Here is an 18355-nt window from a genome sequence, read left to right as displayed (position 1 = left end):
ATATTTGCCGAAATAATTCCTGCCATAAAAAGGTATTGACGAATGCAGGAGTATCTGTTGCAGAATCTTACATGTGCTTTTCCACAAAACACCAGTGGTGCACGTAGTGAATCTCACAGTTCTAACTTGCCAACGGTGGGACTGTCGAGTCTTCATCACTCAAACAGTAACAGTAACACAGTATCTGCTGGTAACAGCAATTTTGTGGAATCGTTTCACCACTTTTTTAGACCATCCTTTGCAAGGCCACAGGAGACAAGAAGTCTGACACATAGTCAATGCCTAGAGAGGATGGTACAGGAGAATCTCCAAGTGAACATCGAAGCCATGACTGTGTCACTGGACCCTTGCTCATTTTGGTATTCCAATCTTGAAAAATCGCCGGAGCTCGCCACTCACGCCTTGGAGATCTTGTCATGCCATGCAGCCAGCGTTCTCTCTGAACGTGTGTTCAGCGCTGCTGGTGGTGTGCTGACAGATAAGCGCACGCGGCTGTCCACTGAGAATGTAGACAGACTCACGTTCATAAAGATGATCAAATCATGGATTCGCAAGGACATTTCTACCCCTGTGTCATCCTTGGGAGACTAAAAGCTTGGGGATTTGGTAAAATCACCTCACCAACCGTTTTAAGCAACAGTGGGGCAATTGATGCCACTTAACCCTAGAACGCATGACCATAAAAATCTACACTTTCACATACCTGGGGCCCTTTAGGCCCGTGTGCAAATAACATGGAATAACTCAAACTCAAATGACAAACAACTATATACATGAAGAATACCTAGAGTTTCAAAATTCTAACTAAAGCAATCTTGCAGAAAATAGAAAACAATTAACTGGGCGGGCCTGCAAGGCCACAGGTATGCGTTCTAGGGTTAAGTGGTGTCTGTGCCACAATTTTGGGAGTCCCCTTGCTGTGTCTTACGTGACGTTGGCATCGTCAATTCCAGGTGGGTTGGGTCGCACCCCCCCTTTTAACTGTAAGAAACTACATACACTATGGCTTGGGGTAACACAGATGGTTGAGTCTGAAGAGCTGTTTACTCAGAGGTCTGCTCCAAATCTTCAGTGTCTGCTAGTCAGCGTAGAATTTTTAACTGTATCTAGCCTAGGCAATACTTTGGGCATAGTAGCCCAGCTGCGAAGCAAGCTGCACCGCCTGTGTATCTAATAAGAATTTTTAAATTAATCTAGCCTAGGCAGACTGTGGGGACCCCCAACCAAACCCAGATGCTCAGCCCCCCTACCGCCCCCCTTTTATGGACAACCCAATAATGTAACTCTTACAACTGGATAGGTGAGGATCGGTCACAGCTTTATTAACTCTTTATACTCATTCCATTAGAAAGGCATTTTATTTCTAAAATAATTCAGCTTGTTGCAGCATGCCCTGGGTCCCCACTCCGGCAAGTTGGCCAACAAGTGTAACTCTCCAACATGTCCTTTCTATTTCCAGGCCACGGAGGATCCAGCGTACTCGTATGCAGGACTCTGACCCCCACCCATCACTCTTAACGCTTGTTCCACTCTGTCCTGGAGTCCTGACAGGAATATGTCCAGTCCAATATCTATTAAGTGAACACCGTCGGGCCGTATGAGGCCTGCTTTATCTCCTTCCAGTTGTCGGTGTCGTATCACTACACCGCCTCTGTCTCTTCTAAATTTTGCCATCCGAATATTTATTACCCGCCTTGTCCATTCGATGGCCGTGATGTCTCGCGCACCTTGCCATACCGCTATCGGCACAATCTCTGACCATACTATAGCTAATTTTGTGAAAAATTCTCTGAAGCGCTCAGTGTCTAGTTTCATTATTGCCATTAGTTATGCGCTCTTGTGATGACCTAGGTTGTTTCCCCCGGCCTGTATAACTAAGATGACCGGACCTCTTGCCTCTCTCCCTACCTTGATTACCTCCATTAGTACCTGTGGCCATAGCAGGCCTCTAATACCTCTCCAGTTGAAATATGTGTTATGAAACTCTAATTTCCTCCCGCCTGGGCGGACTTTCGCCCTTTTTTGTGCCCAATATATATACGAGTGGCCTATCACTCACACTGTTGGCTTATCGTCACCTGTAAAAGAAACAAACCACGTTAGGATAACAAGTCCGGTCTTATGTATCTCGCCAAACACGTGGATCGCCATCTCCCTATCCTCTGAACTTCCGTTTCTGACAGTCCTGCTCTTGCTGCTTCCGTGGCCGCACCTATGCGGAATGAGTGTGTCCCGTAATCTTTGGGGTAGTTCCCTGCCGATGTTATGCATTTATTAAATATAGCTTGGAACAGGTATCTTGATAATGGCGTTCCATCAATGTGTGATACGAAGAAATTACTTTGTGATCTGATGGTTAGATATGTTTTTACTATTGTTACCCGACTCAGTGTACCGTTTGTGGGTTGTAGAAGTACCCAAGTACCCCTGCCCGCTGGAACCGTTTTCGATTGGTGTATGCGTACACGTATTGCATTATTGGCTATGACTACTTCCTGGTGTAATAAGCGTCCACTGGTGGTAATTTTGGATTGAGGGACTAATTCGCTTATACATAGCGCCCCGAAGAAGGCGATCACAAATGCAGTAGACATTAGTGTTGCTTCAAATTGTGAGTGTCATGTTAATGGTGTTAGGGATAAGATGTGAGAAATCAGTTTTAGTGACACGGGACGGGACGTCTACATTCCTGACTTGGCTGACCCCTTTTCCACCCTTTTATGGATTGTCTGATGATGAATCTTTGTCACATCTCCCCAATTCAGTAGTTGGAAGTGAAATGCTACTCCGGTCCGCCACCGCTGCGCTGACGCCCCTGATATGCCCCTCATCATTAGCTGGTGGAGAAATTCTATGGTGACTTGTGATCTGGCTTGTTCACATTGGTCAACCCGTCTGCCTGCTACTAGTCGTGTCCACTCTTCCCATGCCTTACCGTATGCTTGCCACGTTGACGGGGCAACTGACGCTCTGATTAATGGCATCAACTATTCGCCACTAGATCCCATAGGGAGGGTGGGCAACTGTTGCCCGATGGGTGGGCGTTGTGGAAGAGCTCTGTGAAAATCTGCCAATTGAATTGTTATAAAGCGTTAGCAGCAGCTTTATACCCCTCAACATAGTGGCTAGCGCGGACCCATACATTGTGTTTTAGGCACAGGAATACTAGCCTGCGTAGTAGGCCTAGCACTGGGAGAGACGATGATGCCATCTTATTAATGCAGTGCGCTAGGCTGGTGTTTTGTGTTATTAAGCGTATATTTTTGTTAGCCAGGCGCGCGCCCCATATTTCTATTGCTACCACTATTGGGAAAAATTATTTTCAGGGCTAGATGCAGCTAAAAATTATTATTAATTTCAAAGCTGGTGGAGCTTGGTATAGATGGCCTAATACAATGAGACCCACACACTGCTAGAAGGCCAAATATTTTTTCAGAGGTAGATGCAGATAAAAATTATTTTTAATTTGCAACCTGATGGAGGTCAGTATAGATGGACTAATAGAACAAGTCCCACACACTGCTAGAAGGCCAAATATTTTTTCAGAGCTAGATGCAGATAAAAATTATATTCAATTTGCAACCTGATGGAGGTCAGTATAGATGGACTAATAGAACAAGTCCCACACACAGCTAGAAGCCCAAATATTTTTTCAGAGCTAGATGCAGATAAAAATTATATTCAATTTGCAACCTGATGGAGGTCAGTATAGATGGACTAATAGAACAAGTCCCACACACAGCTAGAAGCCCAAATATTTTTTCAGAGGTAGATGCAGATAAAAATTATTTTTAATTTGCAACCTGATGGAGGTCAGTATAGATGGACTAATAGAATGATGCTATGCCCAAAAGATTTTACTTCACTAGGTGCAGTAAAAAAATTGGTATTCTATACACAGGTGGTATATCTTGCAACACAGATAGGCTACTCCACTGACTAACACACTCTGCAATAGGCCAAAAAGGATTAGCTTTGCTAGATTCAGCCAAATGCTGTGAAAAAAACTTGCACAGCACTGGCACAGACCTGCCTGGCAAAAACTGATAGGAACTGATGTAACCTAGTCCTGAAAAGGACTGCAATTACAATTAGTCTTTACTCCCACAATCTATCTATTTAAGAGCACAGACCTGCCTGATAAAAGTCGTAGGAAATGCTGTAACCTAGTCCTTAAAAGGACTGCAATCACAACTATTCCCTACTCCCAAGCTATCTGTAGATTTGTGCGAAAATTGGCTTGAAATTAACAAGGTATAGCGCACACAGCAACAGCGGTGCCGTCTAACACGCAGCTGCAGCAGTGAGAAAATGGTGGCGACGGGGAAAATGGCTTGGTCTTATAGGGCAAGGACATGTGACATACACTGCCAATCACACATGCCCTTGCTTGTGTGAAAAAAAGCACTTCGCTCCGTGTGTGCGCTGCTGATAGGCTGACAGATTGCACCTCCCCACTGCAAATGCGGGAAAGAGAAAAAAAAATGGAGATCTTCATTATTCCTGCAGAGATCCATCCCCTGCCCCTCCCCCCACCCCGCTGTACACTCAAACTGCGTATTAACATTAATTTTCATCATTACTGAGAAAAAATCCAGTTATGATTTTGGTGCACGAACAGTTATCGAACATAACCTCGAACAGCCGAATTTTTCTCAAATTGTTCGTGTTCGCCGAACGGCTCGAACACCGCCCAAAACAGCTCGAATTTGAGATTGGCGAACAGTTCGAGTAGAACACCGCTCATCTCTACTGTACACACGCAAATCAATGTTTGTAATGTTTTTCATGTGTGTGTGTTTTTCACCATATATTTTATCATGTACTGCAAATATACCTGTAACAACAAAAGAAACAAGCATACTGAAAACCACCAAGCAGCAATTAAGCTAATGAAGAACCACCAGGTCTTGACCATTTAACCTAATTAATTTATTCAAGTGAACCTATATAGACTATATAACTCTAACAGACTGTAAAGCAATATCTTACCTGAGGAAGGCTATTCTGTACCAATATATAGCCGAAACGCGTTGTTCTATGTATCGTTTTTTTATGATGATTTTTATCTAAGTAAATTTCTGAAGACTTTTAATACCTCCGCCTGGTGCCTGTCTCCTGGGAGCGCTGAACAGACTAGATGAATCCTTTCATTTTCTCCTGACCTTCTCAAGAACAGAGGAATTTTAATTTCATATTTTTTTTAATCAAATCATTCTGAACTTCAATTCCCATAACCCACCCTAAACCCAAATCCCAACACTCCAGAGAACCATTTTCAGAGCAGTTCTAGAATAACGGACTATAGCATTCGTAGAAGGGGAAGAAGATAAAAAAGTGACTAACAAAGGGGTAGCAGCGTTTTAATGTTATCATTTACTGCTTGATGCCTGAGCCGGGGAGTGCACACTGAAAACTGTTGCAGGCTGCTGTAATCACAGGACACAAGCAAACAGCATGGCATTTCCTATCAGCAGGGAGGAAGTAAAGGGCGACAGCAATGAAAGTCTCCTCCTACTCCGCTCCATATTGAAATGAATAGTGTGCATCCTACAAATGAGATGCATACAGCAAACAATTGATTTTCCATACATAGGTTTTGAGTTGACCACTGGATATACACATGTGTATCACTAATTACCAGAACTGGAAATCGAAAAAAAAGACGAGCAAGTTTGGGGTGAATCCTGCCTTCATTACTGCACAGCCGCTCATAGAGGGATCGGTGCTAGGAACAGCAGGAGTGCCGGCGATGTTCACAGATTTACCTGCTGCGGGACTGAAGGAGTCTGATCACGCTCGGCTCGAAGCTTTTTACCTGGTTTACGATAGGAATAATTGAAAGCTGTGCTTCAAAGGCGAGGAAGAAGTTTGCCACAGTCTGCGCTTGAATACCCTTAAGGGGGGAAAAAAAAGATATATACAAATACTGAAACATCTAAATGCATTAGAACATCAAACCTGGTGAAGCGGTAAATGACTTGTCCTCCAGGGATACAGGCTACTGTCATTCAGTAATTATTTAATAGGAATTTTACATTTTATGTGATCACCACGCTAGAATGTAAATGGAGAAAAACACAACACAACTCCTCATCATATGAAGATATTTTGTGTTATAGAACAGGATTTCTGTGGCACAACAAGACTGATTTACTATGTATGTGTGTCACCCTGGCCTGGATGCCACAAGTGTAATTAAAGCTGTGTCTGAGAGCAAGGGGGAGGTTCTCTAGTCAGGGGAACATTAGCATGCAATGCCTCCTGTCTCAGGCCAGTAGGGGGAGCTGGCTGCCCCTATAAAAGCTGGTACTGGGGGCAGGGTTAGAGAGAATGGATGGCCTGTCTCAGCACTGAGACGTGTCCCAGAGTGGAGCAGGGACAGAAAGTTGATTGCACCTAAGAGGAAGTGTGGCAGTAGGAGAGCCACCAGCCAGAGACGAGAGGCGAAGAGAGCCTGTCTTGGCAAATCAGAGACTGACCTTACCAGACTTTGGTGTCTGAGGCTGGAAGGATTCCACATCCCCCAGCAGAGAACCAGTCCGCAAGGGACTGTATATTCCTTGGCCTAAGAAGCCTGGAGGCCCTGCCACAACCGAAGGGACCAGTAAAGCCGTACAAGGCTGGGAGCAGAAAGGAACCCACGTCGCAGGCCATACAGGCGAGAATACACGGAAAGCTCGGAAACGTGGGCTGTTACCCTATCAGGAGGAGATAGCCAGAAGGAGCGCAGAAAGCACGGTAGGCCTACACCCTCACCCTGACCAGGGCCAATTTCCCCGTTACTCTCAGACATCCAGGTCCCCCTCCTAGCCGGGACTGTTTATGGGTCAATTTACCTGTTCTAGTAAAGACCCTGGACTGCAACCTGTTGTCTGTGTGCTCCTTGCTTCTCCAGCACTATCAGCACTGGGACCCTCACTACCATCACTCCCACCATCCACTATACTGCCCTGGGGCCGCACTCTTCCCGTGGGGAGTCACACTACCCTAGCTGCACACCTCATCAGCCCCAGCGGTCTGCATGCAGCGGCGGTTCCTAATAACCGCAAATCCACGGGTGGCGTAGTCGGACATAAACATCAGCACATAACGGACTACCACTGGCCTGACCACCCTGAGCCACGGAACCGAGTTGCCACTACTACTCCCATCGTTCCCCTACTGCCCGGATCCGAGTGCCCCACGGCCCAGGGGGCGAGTCATATGCACCATAGCCTTCATTTGATGTCACTTACTTAGCACCAACACCTTGCCCCAACTCTGCAATCCCCAATATCAGTCCATGACCTCAATGGGGTCACTATAAAATTATAAAGAGGACTGGTCATGTCTTTATTAGAAAATAGACAAACTTAGGATAGAAACAATATGAACATATACCCTGCTATAAGTAAGTAAAAAGCAATAGGAAATATATATAATATAGGGTACTTAGTAAACATGTTGTTTGATTAAAAAAAAAGCCATCCCACCAGCACCAAGGTGTACCCAGTCAGTTATGTGAAGTATATAATAAAATACACTTTAGTACAATATTAGTATCTTGTCCCTTTAAATCTGCAGCTACTTCTGTCACCATGGTAACTGCATTCATACTCAGCCAATAGGATTGCTCGGTTTGAATTTGAAGAAAAAAAAAAAGTCCTATATCGTCAGTTTGTTCCATCTCATCTGAGTGTGAAGACAGACACCTGCGATCAGCGAGATTATAGGTATAAGACGTGATATAATATAACGGACGGAGCCACATCCCATCACACGCACTCAGCGACCACAACTGACAGGAATCAGCACATTTATCAGAGGAGAAGTCATTATTCCCCAACACATGATAAGTGACAACTTCTAGATCTGCTGGGAACCCAACTAATCCCTGCTAGTACCTCCCCGGACCACCGCTCCATTCATTCTCTATGCAGGAGAAAGCTGAGTACAGCGCCCCCCATAGAGAATGAACGGACCGGCGGCTGAACATTTGCACTTCGCTCACTTCTATCTATAAGTGCTGTTCTGCTGATTGGGTCATAGCGGCCAAACCCACCGATCTAAGAGTCATCACCTATCCAGAGATCAGTGAGAACTTGTTCCAACTAGACATCCCCTTTAATTGAAGAGATCACATATCTAACAGCCAATCCTATTCATTCCCAATCTTCCCTGTGCCCAGTAATGCCCCTGGGTATATCGCCAATATGAGCCAATCACCAAACCCTCTGCTGACTGTTCCCCATGTTTTATAGATTTTGGATCCGTTTCTACAAGAGAAGATCTCAGCGGCCACCATGGGGATGGGTTACTCTGCCAGCGATGGAGCAGGTAGTATCCACCAGCCTGTGATATCTCACCTTCCTCCATATTCTGCTGTTACATGTGTTTCTTCAGCTTTACCTCTTCCCAACAGAACCAATTGATGGTTTTTTCTGTTTTTTCCTTGGCTTTTTCCAAGGGCTATAACTTTTAATGTCTGTCCACATAGTGTGAGGTCTTGTTATTTTGTAGGATGAGCGGTACTTATAAATCCCACCATTCATTTACCACATAGTACTAGAAAACAGGAAAAAAGTCCAAGTGCAGTAAAAGTGCGAGGAAAAAAAAAGCCTGACCCTGTTTTTCTGGGAAGGGTTTTAACGGCGTACATAGTGTGGTGAAAATGACCTGGTAATAGGATCCTACTCCTCAGTGTGATTACAGCAAGACCAAACTTCTCCAAGAGTTTTTCTGAGACCCGTAACATTTTCGTTTTTCGGGTTGATGGAGCTGTGTGGGGGCTTATTTTTTGAAGGGCAAGAGGACTTTATTGATAACATTTTGGGACACATATGTCATGGTCATCGCTTCTTACAGGGTTTTCTGCAGTATTGTGGCGAACGAAAAAAATGCAATTTTGTCTTTTTGAATTTTTTTCTGTGTTCTCTGATCGTTTGTTTTTTATATTTGGATAGATTGTATTTCTCTGAAAGAGACCATACCACAAATGTGTATATTTTTATTATCTTTATTTTTAGTGGGAGGTGAGCTGAACGTGTGGGGTTTTAATATTTTACACTTTTTTTTTTTTTTTAAATTTTCACTGCATTTGTATACATTATCTGATTGCTTGTGCTATATACAGCGATACCACAGTAATGCTCCATATAGCAAAATCACTTTCTTCTTTACAGCCCAAATGAAGCTTTATGATGACAGGCATGGAGGCTTCAGCAGACCCCCGGATGTCATAGCAGTCCGTGTGTGCCCTGTGATCGCGTCACAGGAGCGCCGGTGGGCGCATGGAACGATGCGTCCCAATGCCGGCGCGCTGTTAATGCTGCTGTTAGAGATTGACAGCAGCACTGAACAGGTTAACAGTGGTGGGCAGATCTTCGCTCCACTCGCAGCTCTTAGAGGCAGGTCCTGGTTGTTTGTCACAGCCATTATCTGCCATGTACGGGGCGAGCTGACTCTGCTCCATGCACCCGCTACTGACTTATACCATACATGTACGGCAGATGTTGGTAAGGAGTTAAAGCGGTTGTCCTGCTTTGCGGCCATTTGTTTTTTTTACTTTAATGCAAGTATTTGGGGCTAAAATTGATTTCCGTTATTGAGTTTCATTAAAAATGTTGCGTTCTGTAGCATCTGTGCTGCACTGTCTATTCCTGGCTGCAAAATTAGCTAACTGAGAATCTATCAGTGAGCTCCTTCTGACAGTCTTAAGGGAGAGTTTGTAGATCTTTCATCTGTTTTTTTTTCCTGAGTGCCTTTTAGCTGATCTATGCCCAAAGAAAACATGAAACTTGAATGTGCAGGGAAGCAATAAGTCTGTAATAACCAGTGAAAAATGAAATCTAAATGTAAAAAATTACTTTTAGTAGTAAATACATGGACATAAGAAAATACACACTGCAATGTCCTGCATTAGGAGGAACTCAGGGCCCACTGCACCAGCATATTGTCTCACAAGGGGCCTGAGGATCTCATCTCGGTACCTAATGGCAGTCAGGCTACCTCTGGCGAGCACATGGAGGACTGTGCGGCCCTTCAAAGAAATGCCACCCCACACCATTACTGACCCACTGCCAAACCGGTCGTGCTGAAGGATGTTGCAGGCAGCAGATCGCTCTCCACGGCGTCTCCAGACTCTGTCACGTCTGTCACATGTGCTCAGTGTGAACCTGCTTTCATCTGTGAAGAGCACAGGGAGCCAGTGGCGAGTTTGCCAATCCTGGTGTTCTGTGGCAAATGCCAAGCGTCCTGCACAGTGTTGGGCTGTGAGCACAACCCCCATGTGTGGACGTCGGGCCCTCATACCACCCTCATGGAGTCAGTTCTAACAGTTTGTGCAGACACATGCACATTTGTGGCCTGCTGGAGGTCATTTTGCAGGGCTCTGGAAGTGCTCCTCCTGTTGCTTCTTGCACAAAGGCGGAGGTAGCGGTCCTGCTGCTGGGTTGTTTCCCTCCTACGGCCCCCTCCACGTCTCCTGGTGTACTGGCCTGTCTCCTGGTAGTGTCTCCAGCCTCTGGACACTACGCTGACAGATGCAGCAAACCTTCTTGCCACAGCTCTCACTGATGTGCCATCCTGGATGAGCTGCACTACCTGAGCAACTTCTGTGGGTTGTAGAGTCCGTCTCATGCTACCACGTGTGTGAAAGCACAACCAACATTGAAAAGTGACCAAAACATCAGCCAGAAAGCACTGGTACTGAGATGTGGTCTGTGGTCCCCACCTGCAGAACCACTCCTTTATTGAGGGTGTCTTGATAATTGCCAATAATTTCCATCTATTGTCTATTCCATTTGCACAACAGCATGTGAATCATAGAATCATAGAATAGTAGAGTTGGAAGGGACCTCCTGGGTCATCTGGTCCAACCCCCTGCTCAAAGCAGGATTCACTAGATCATCTCAGACAGATGTCTGTCCAGCCTCTGTTTGAAGACGTCCATTGAAGGGGAACTCACCACCTCTCGTGGCAGCCTGTTCCACTCATTGATCATCCTCACTGTCAAAAAGTTTTTTCTAATATCTAATCTGTGTCTCCTCCCATTTAGTTTCATCCCATTGCTTCTAGTCTTTCCTTGTGCAAATGAGAATAAAGATGATCCTTCTACAATGTGACAGCCCTTGACATATTTGTAGACAGCTATTAAGTCTCCTCTCAGTCTTCTTTTTTGCAAGCTAAACATTCCCAAATCCTGCAACCGTTCCTCATAGGACATGGTTTGCAGACCAGTCACCATTCTGGTCGCTCTTCTCTGAACTTGCTCCAGTTTGTCTATGTCTTTTTTAAAATGTGGTGCCCAAAACTGTACACAGTATTCCAGATGAGGTCTGACCAAAGAGGAGTAAAGACCGATAATGACTTCACGTGATCTAGACTGTATGCTTCTGTTAAGAACACCAGAATTGGCACCGAAGAGGAGACCCCACCGAAGAGGAGACCCACCGAAGAGGAGACCCAAGAGGAGACCCACCAAAGAGGAGACCCCACCGAAGAGGAGACCCCACCGAAGAGGAGACCCAAGAGGAGACCCCACCGAAGAGGAGACCCCACCGAAGAGGAGACCCACCGAAGAGGAGACCCAAGAGGAGACCCACCAAAGAGGAGACCCCACCGAAGAGGAGACCCCACCGAAGAGGAGACCCAAGAGGAGACCCCACCGAAGAGGAGACCCCACCGAAGAGGAGACCCCACCGAAGAGGAGACCCACCGAAGAGGAGACCCAAGAGGAGACCCACCGAAGAGGAGACCCACCAAAGAGGAGACCCCACCAAAGAGGAGACCCCACCGAAGAGGAGACCCAAGAGGAGGCCCACCAAAGAGGAGACCCAAGAGGAGACCCCACCGAAGAGGAGACCCCACCGAAGAGGAGACCCCACCGAAGAGGGGTCTTATTAAACATTGACCTGTCTTTAGATGAAAAGGGAGCTTTTTTTTTTCTTTCTTTCTTTTATTGTATTCCTACTTCTTCCCTGAACATGATTTTTTATTTTTTTTTAAATCTGCCATACTGTTCCAGAGATATGGGCCTTTTTACTTACTGCTAAATTTTATGATCTATATCAAAGGGGGCGTGGCTCACAGGATCCTCAGGGGCGTGTCTTTAGGCTGCTCTGCATAATTATCCTGTGGGCCACGCCCCCTTATAAAGATTACACACAATCAACACTAAATAAAAAGGCCCATATCTCTGCAACCGTATGGTGGATTTAAAAAAATGAAAAAGTGTAATACTCGGGGGAGCAGCGGGAATAAAGTAAGGGCAAACACTGGTCACTTCTGACTTGGTGACATGTCCTCTTTAAAGTAGAATTTTTGTTCTTCTTCAATTCTGGTTATTGTATGTGATAAATTGGGAACATGTCATTTACTTACAGGATTGTGCTGGCGTTATCCTTTACTCTGCTGAATCTGCTACCCAAGTGGCCCTCGATGGTATTCAGTGTCTAGGTAAGGAGAGTCTAACCTGTGCCTTTTGGCCAACACCTAAATCCACCAGCACTACTGATACATATTTATTCTTCAGTTTTGCCCTCGATGTTTCCAGCAGTCCACAACACAAAGCGATCACCATTACGGCTGTGGGGGTTTTTTTTGTTTTTTTTTTGCCTAATGTTTTCAGCCGATTCATCAATTGAGCAAACTCTGTGCCCGAAAAATATAACCTCCATAATTGATTTTATATGATACATTTCTCGCACAAAATTTTGCGCTGTGTTAGAGGAGCATCCAATTTTTTTTTCATTAAAGTCACAAAAAAAAAAAGATTAAAGACGAAAATAAAGAATTCATTGTACTGTGTGCGCCATTTTGAAGAATTATTTTGGTGCAAAAAAAACCCCATCAAGTAATGATCCAAGATGTAAAAAAAAAAAAAAAATGAGAAAATGACTTTAAATTTTAACTGCAAATGAAACTTGCCCTATGTGTCTTCACCTGTATGAAAAGACTGGGATGGCTCTGGGAGCAAGCGCACCACCACCGCTGTGTTTTCATATATAGGCATCTCCAATGTTTAGGAATTCAGTGTTGACAAGCGTTGCGATTTGTGCAAGTAAAGGTGTCAGGTTTAGATTGTTGCCTGTATTCACTTTAAGGGAATCTTTAAGTAGGTTTTTGTTATATAATCGGAGAGCAGCATGGTGGAGGGGCAGAGACCCTGATTCCAGCGATGTGTCATTTTTGATACAAAAACAGTTTTCTCTGCTGCAGAGCTCTAAATGCTTAGCCCTGTATAACCCCTCCCACACCACTGATTGGCAGCTGTGTATAACACCCGCCCACACTACTGATTGGCAGCTGTGTATAACCCCCGCCCACACTACTGATTGGCAGCTGTGTATAACCCCCGCCCACACTACTGATTGGCAGCTGTGTATAACCCCCGCCCACACTACTGATTGGCAGCTGTGTATAACCCCCGCCCACACTACTGATTGGCAGCTGTGTATAACCCCCGCCCACACCACTGATTGGCAGCTGTGTATAACACCCGCCCACACTACTGATTGGCAGCTGTGTATAACCCCCGCCCACACTACTGATTGGCAGCTGTGTATAACCCCCGCCCACACCACTGATTGGCAGCTGTGTATAATCCCCGCCCACACCACTGATTGGCAGCTGTGTATAACCCCCGCCCACACCACTGATTGGCAGCTGTGTATAACCCCCGCCCACACCACTGATTGGCAGCTGTGTATAACCCCCGCCCACACCACTGATTGGCAGCTGTGTATAACCCCCGCCCACACCACTGATTGGCAACTGTGTATAACCCCACCCACACTACTGATTGGCAGCTGTGTATAACCCCCGCCCACACCACTGATTGGCAGCTGTGTATAACCCCTGCCCACACCACTGATTGGCAGCTGTGTATAACCCCTGCCCACACCACTGATTGGCAGCTGTGTATAACCCCCGCCCACACCACTGATTGGCAGCTGTGTATAACCCCCGCCCACACCACTGATTGGCAGCTGTGTATAACCCCCGCCCACACCACTGATTGGCAGCTGTGTATAACCCCTGCCCACACCACTGATTGGCAGCTGTGTATAACCCCCGCCCACACCACTGATTGGCAGCTGTGTATAACCCCCGCCCACACTACTGATTGGCAGCTGTGTATAACCCCCGCCCACACCACTGATTGGCAGCTGTGTATAACCCCCGCCCACACCACTGATTGGCAGCTGTGTATAACCCCCGCCCACACCACTGATTGGCAGCTGTGTATAACCCCCGCCCACACCACTGATTGGCAGCTGTGTATAACCCCCGCCCACACCACTGATTGGCAGCTGTGTATAACCCCCGCCCACAACACTGATTGGCAGCTGTGTATAACCCCCGCCCACACCACTGATTGGCAGCTGTGTATAACCCCCGCCCACACCACTGATTGGCAGCTGTGTATAACCCCCGCCCACACCACTGATTGGCAGCTGTGTATAACCCCCGCCCACACCACTGATTGGCAGCTGTGTATAACCCCCGCCCACAACACTGATTGGCAGCTGTGTATAACCCCCGCCCACACCACTGATTGGCAGCTGTGTATAACCCCCGCCCACACCACTGATTGGCAGCTGTGTATAACCCCCGCCCACAGCACTGATTGGCAGCTGTGTATAACCCCCGCCCACAGCACTGATTGGCAGCTGTGTATAACCCCCGCCCACAGCACTGATTGGCAGCTGTGTATAACCCCCGCCCACACCACTGATTGGCAGCTGTGTATAACCCCCGCCCACAGCACTGATTGGCAGCTGTGTATAACCCCACCCACACTACTGATTGGCAGCTGTGTATAACCCCCACCCACACTACTGATTGGCAGCTGTGTATAACCCCCGCCCACAGCACTGATTGGCAGCTGTGTATAACCCCACCCACACTACTGATTGGCACCTTCCTGTGTATAACCCCCGCCCACACCACTGATTGGCAGCTGTGTATAACCCCCGCCCACAGCACTGATTGGCAGCTGTGTATAACCCCCGCCCACAGCACTGATTGGCAGCTGTGTATAACCCCACCCACACTACTGATTGGCACCTTCCTGTGTACACTATATATTGATAGAAAGCTGCTGATCAGACACCTAGTGCTGTAATGATAATATCCTGCTGATTTAAGACTGATTTTATTGATACAGCAGCACACAGCCCTGTAGTAACACATTGCTGGAATCTGGCCGGACATTATTCTGATCTCAGATTACATAGACAATCCTGCTGACAGATTCCCATTAAAAGGTTCTTCCCGTCCTCTGCTCCCCATCCTCTGGCTTCCTGCTTGCTCCTGATGATTGACAGTTCGGACCAGAGGTGCCACCCGTCCTGTGCGCTCTCCAGTGCTGCAATCAGAAGCAGCCTTCCCTCCTGGAGAATCAGAGGACAGAGGCATAATGAAGCCGGCCGGATCCAGAGCGGACAGCACTCCTTCCCTAGGAGACCGACCACCTCTGACAGACTGGCAGAGGTGGCTGGTGACCTAAAAATATCTCTCTTCTCTAGGTCTGAGAGGATTTTTAATAAGAAGTAAATTGAAAAGTTTTTACCGTATTTTGCAATTTTACCCATGAAGACTGAGACCACCCCATGTTCACTGTTCTTTTATAAATGTTTATTTCTCCACAGGGGGCAATGGCTATATAAACGACTACCCGATGGGCCGCTTCCTTCGTGATGCCAAGCTTTATGAAATAGGGGCTGGTACTACCGAGGTTCGGAGACTGGTCATAGGAAGAGCCTTCAATGCTCTGTACAAGTAACCTGCCGACCTTGGAGATCACCGATCATGGCTCTAACTCCGAACTCAATCCGCAAAAATCTCTCTGCACCCGGGTGGATGAGGAGCGATGGGCACTCACTGCCTAAAACACTTACCTCGTAGCTGAGAGCCTCGTGGCCGCACAGACTGGACTGTTAGGAGACCGGACCGGTCCAGTGCTCTGTCTACCGACTCTTTATCAAGTGAATGTGAAGATTCTTATACCGGGGACATGAAACCATGAACCGTATAGTTATATCCAAGAGATGGGGGGCTCTGATCACCCCCACTGATCACTGTTTATGGAGTCTGTGTATTGCTCCAGGAACAAATAAAGCATACGTCAATCATCTGTCATTATTTTCCCCAGTGCTGTCTATAGTGATATCTACAGCCTGTTAAAGGAGTTGTCTGGGACTTAAACATTTAACATTGATGACTTATCCTTAGTATAGGTCATCAATGTCTGATCGGTGGGGGTGCGACACTCTGCACCCCCGCCAATCTGCTGTTCCTGGTGTCAGCGGCCAGGACTGATCAGTTACAGAGCTGCACAGTGGGTGCGACCGGGCACTGCACTCCACCGGGCACTGCACTCCACCTGCTATTGATTTGAATAGGGGGCGGATGTGCAGTACCGGCCGCGGCCACTATACAGGCGCTGTGCAGATCCATAACTGAGCAGTTTTGTGACGCCGCCGACATCAGGAACAGCTGACTGGTGGGAGTCCCGGGTGTCTCACCCCCACCAATCATACATTAGTGACCTGTCACCAATGTAAGTCTTAAAGGGGTTGTCTAAGTGTAACCCACCCTGTAAGAGCAGAGATGCATTACAGAAAGTGGATGCTTCATCTCTTCATTCCTGTCCTGTCTGTCATCCTGCATAGTCCAGTGAAGGCAATGGCAGGAGAAATGCATGCTGGGAGGTGAAAGGAAGTCAGTTCCAGCTCCTATAGTGCTGATGAAATACTGCACATTCAGAGTATGAGAGTTTTTGGACATATTAGACTATATCAGCACCAGTGGCGGTTTTAGCTTATTGTGGTGTATGTGGTCGGCTTCACTCTGCTTTTCTACAGGATTTATGTGAAGGGCTTTAAGAAAATATAAGCTCTTAAGAAAAATTATAGAAAATTTCAGTTAAATTACTTGTAAAAATCACTGATTCTTCTGTGGCAGAATCAGGGGGAGATCTGGAATTTTTACAAAGAATATAACTCAATTTTTTGTTTTTAAGCAAGCGACAGGTTCTCTTTAGCAGTAGTCCTAAATAAAATACACATGGAATAAATGGGGAAAGAGTTGATACGAGGAGTAAAATAATAGAAATATATCCCCCCGGTGGAGGTTTAGTAGATTGCAGGCAGGTGTCACAATGTACTTTAGTGACCCCTGCTGGTAGTGGTGGGGATTTGTTTTCAATTGTATTTTAATTCTATTCTTGCTGCATCTCACAATAAATACTAAGGAGGGAAATTTCCTAAGACAGGCGAGTCACAGTCCAGTCTGATTTGTGCTGGATTTATGAAGAGGGGAACACCATGTAATAAATAAGGTAAAGATTTAGCCGTTCTTGAAGCAAATTGAAATCTCCATCTGCTGTGAGCAGCCATAGAGCTGCTTTATGTGCTGAATTCTGGTATATTATAGAAAGTCTATCAGATGTATAGGCCGCCCCTCAGGCCTAATCACAGACACTTTATAAAAAGAAACAATTGCAAGTTTTAGCACAAGACAGATTTCTAAATAAAACATTTAATAGATCGCCCCTATGGGCATATTATTAAAATCTAAAAGAAAGTTATTCTATCCATTAGCACATATGCTCCTAACATGGGAAATAATCACCACAGAATTGTTTAATATGCAGTAAATGAATAACCTGCCAGACACCCGACGGACTGACCGCGGCAGGGGCAGAAATCACACTTAGGCCACGGCCCCACTATCAGTATTCGGTTAGTATCTTTCCTCTGGAGTGGGAGCCAAAACCAGATGAGGAACAATCAGAGAAAAGGTATAATAGAAACAAGTCACCAATTCTGGATTTATCACCCACTCCTGGTTTTGTCTCCCACTCCTGAGAAAAAATACTGACTGAATACTGATAGTGGGGTCGTGGCCTTAAAAGGGTTATTCCCAAATGGGTATTGTTGGATAGTTCTTGTAAATACAAGTGATTTTTGCAATTTACTGCTTATTAAAATTGTCAGTCGTTCTTGAAATATTAACACTTTATTCTTTTAGTTACAGCTCATTGCTTTGGAGACCGACCACTGCTGCTGGACAGCAGAACATAAGCAGTGCTTACATGCTCTTTTCCATTGAGCTTGTAAGCGCTGTATTGAACCTGTCCCGAAACGCTGAAGCGCACCACAACTTCCTAACCAGTTTCAGCACAAGGTAGACCACAGCGGTGGTCGGTCTCCAAGGCAACAAGCTGTAAACAAAAGAAAAGCGTTAACTCAAGAACGACTGAAAAGTTTAATAAGCAATGAAATGCAAAAGTGCTTGTTTTTACCAACACTATCTGACAGTGCCCATCCATGAAGATGAGGAAAAACCCTTTTAAAGGCCACTGACA

General features: G+C 46.0%; 1 protein-coding gene across 2 annotated transcripts in view; it reads left to right on the top strand.

The window, feature by feature from the left end:
- LOC141241395 (isovaleryl-CoA dehydrogenase, mitochondrial-like) overlaps positions 1 to 16125 on the top strand; it is a 44980-nt gene extending 28855 nt beyond the window's left edge. The window contains exons 1-3 of one of the 2 annotated variants that reach the window (XR_012306138.1): positions 8243 to 8319; positions 12366 to 12438; positions 15636 to 16125. Coding sequence is in view for 1 of the 2 variants with exons in the window: in XM_073668760.1 (XP_073524861.1) it covers positions 12366 to 12438; positions 15636 to 15769 (207 nt within the window). In the remaining variant the exon portion in view is untranslated. Of the gene's footprint in view, positions 1 to 8242; positions 8320 to 12365; positions 12439 to 15635 lie in introns of those variants that run through there. The other variant, XM_073668760.1, reaches the window with a different exon arrangement.
- Positions 16126 to 18355: the final 2230 nt, after the last annotated feature.

The sequence above is a fragment of the Phyllobates terribilis genome, unplaced genomic scaffold (assembly GCF_046119375.1).
Source record: "Phyllobates terribilis strain yellow unplaced genomic scaffold, ASM4611937v1 Scaffold_1012__1_contigs__length_473940, whole genome shotgun sequence".
NCBI lineage: Eukaryota > Metazoa > Chordata > Amphibia > Anura > Dendrobatidae > Phyllobates > Phyllobates terribilis.
This window is presented reverse-complemented; position numbering and strand designations above follow the sequence as displayed.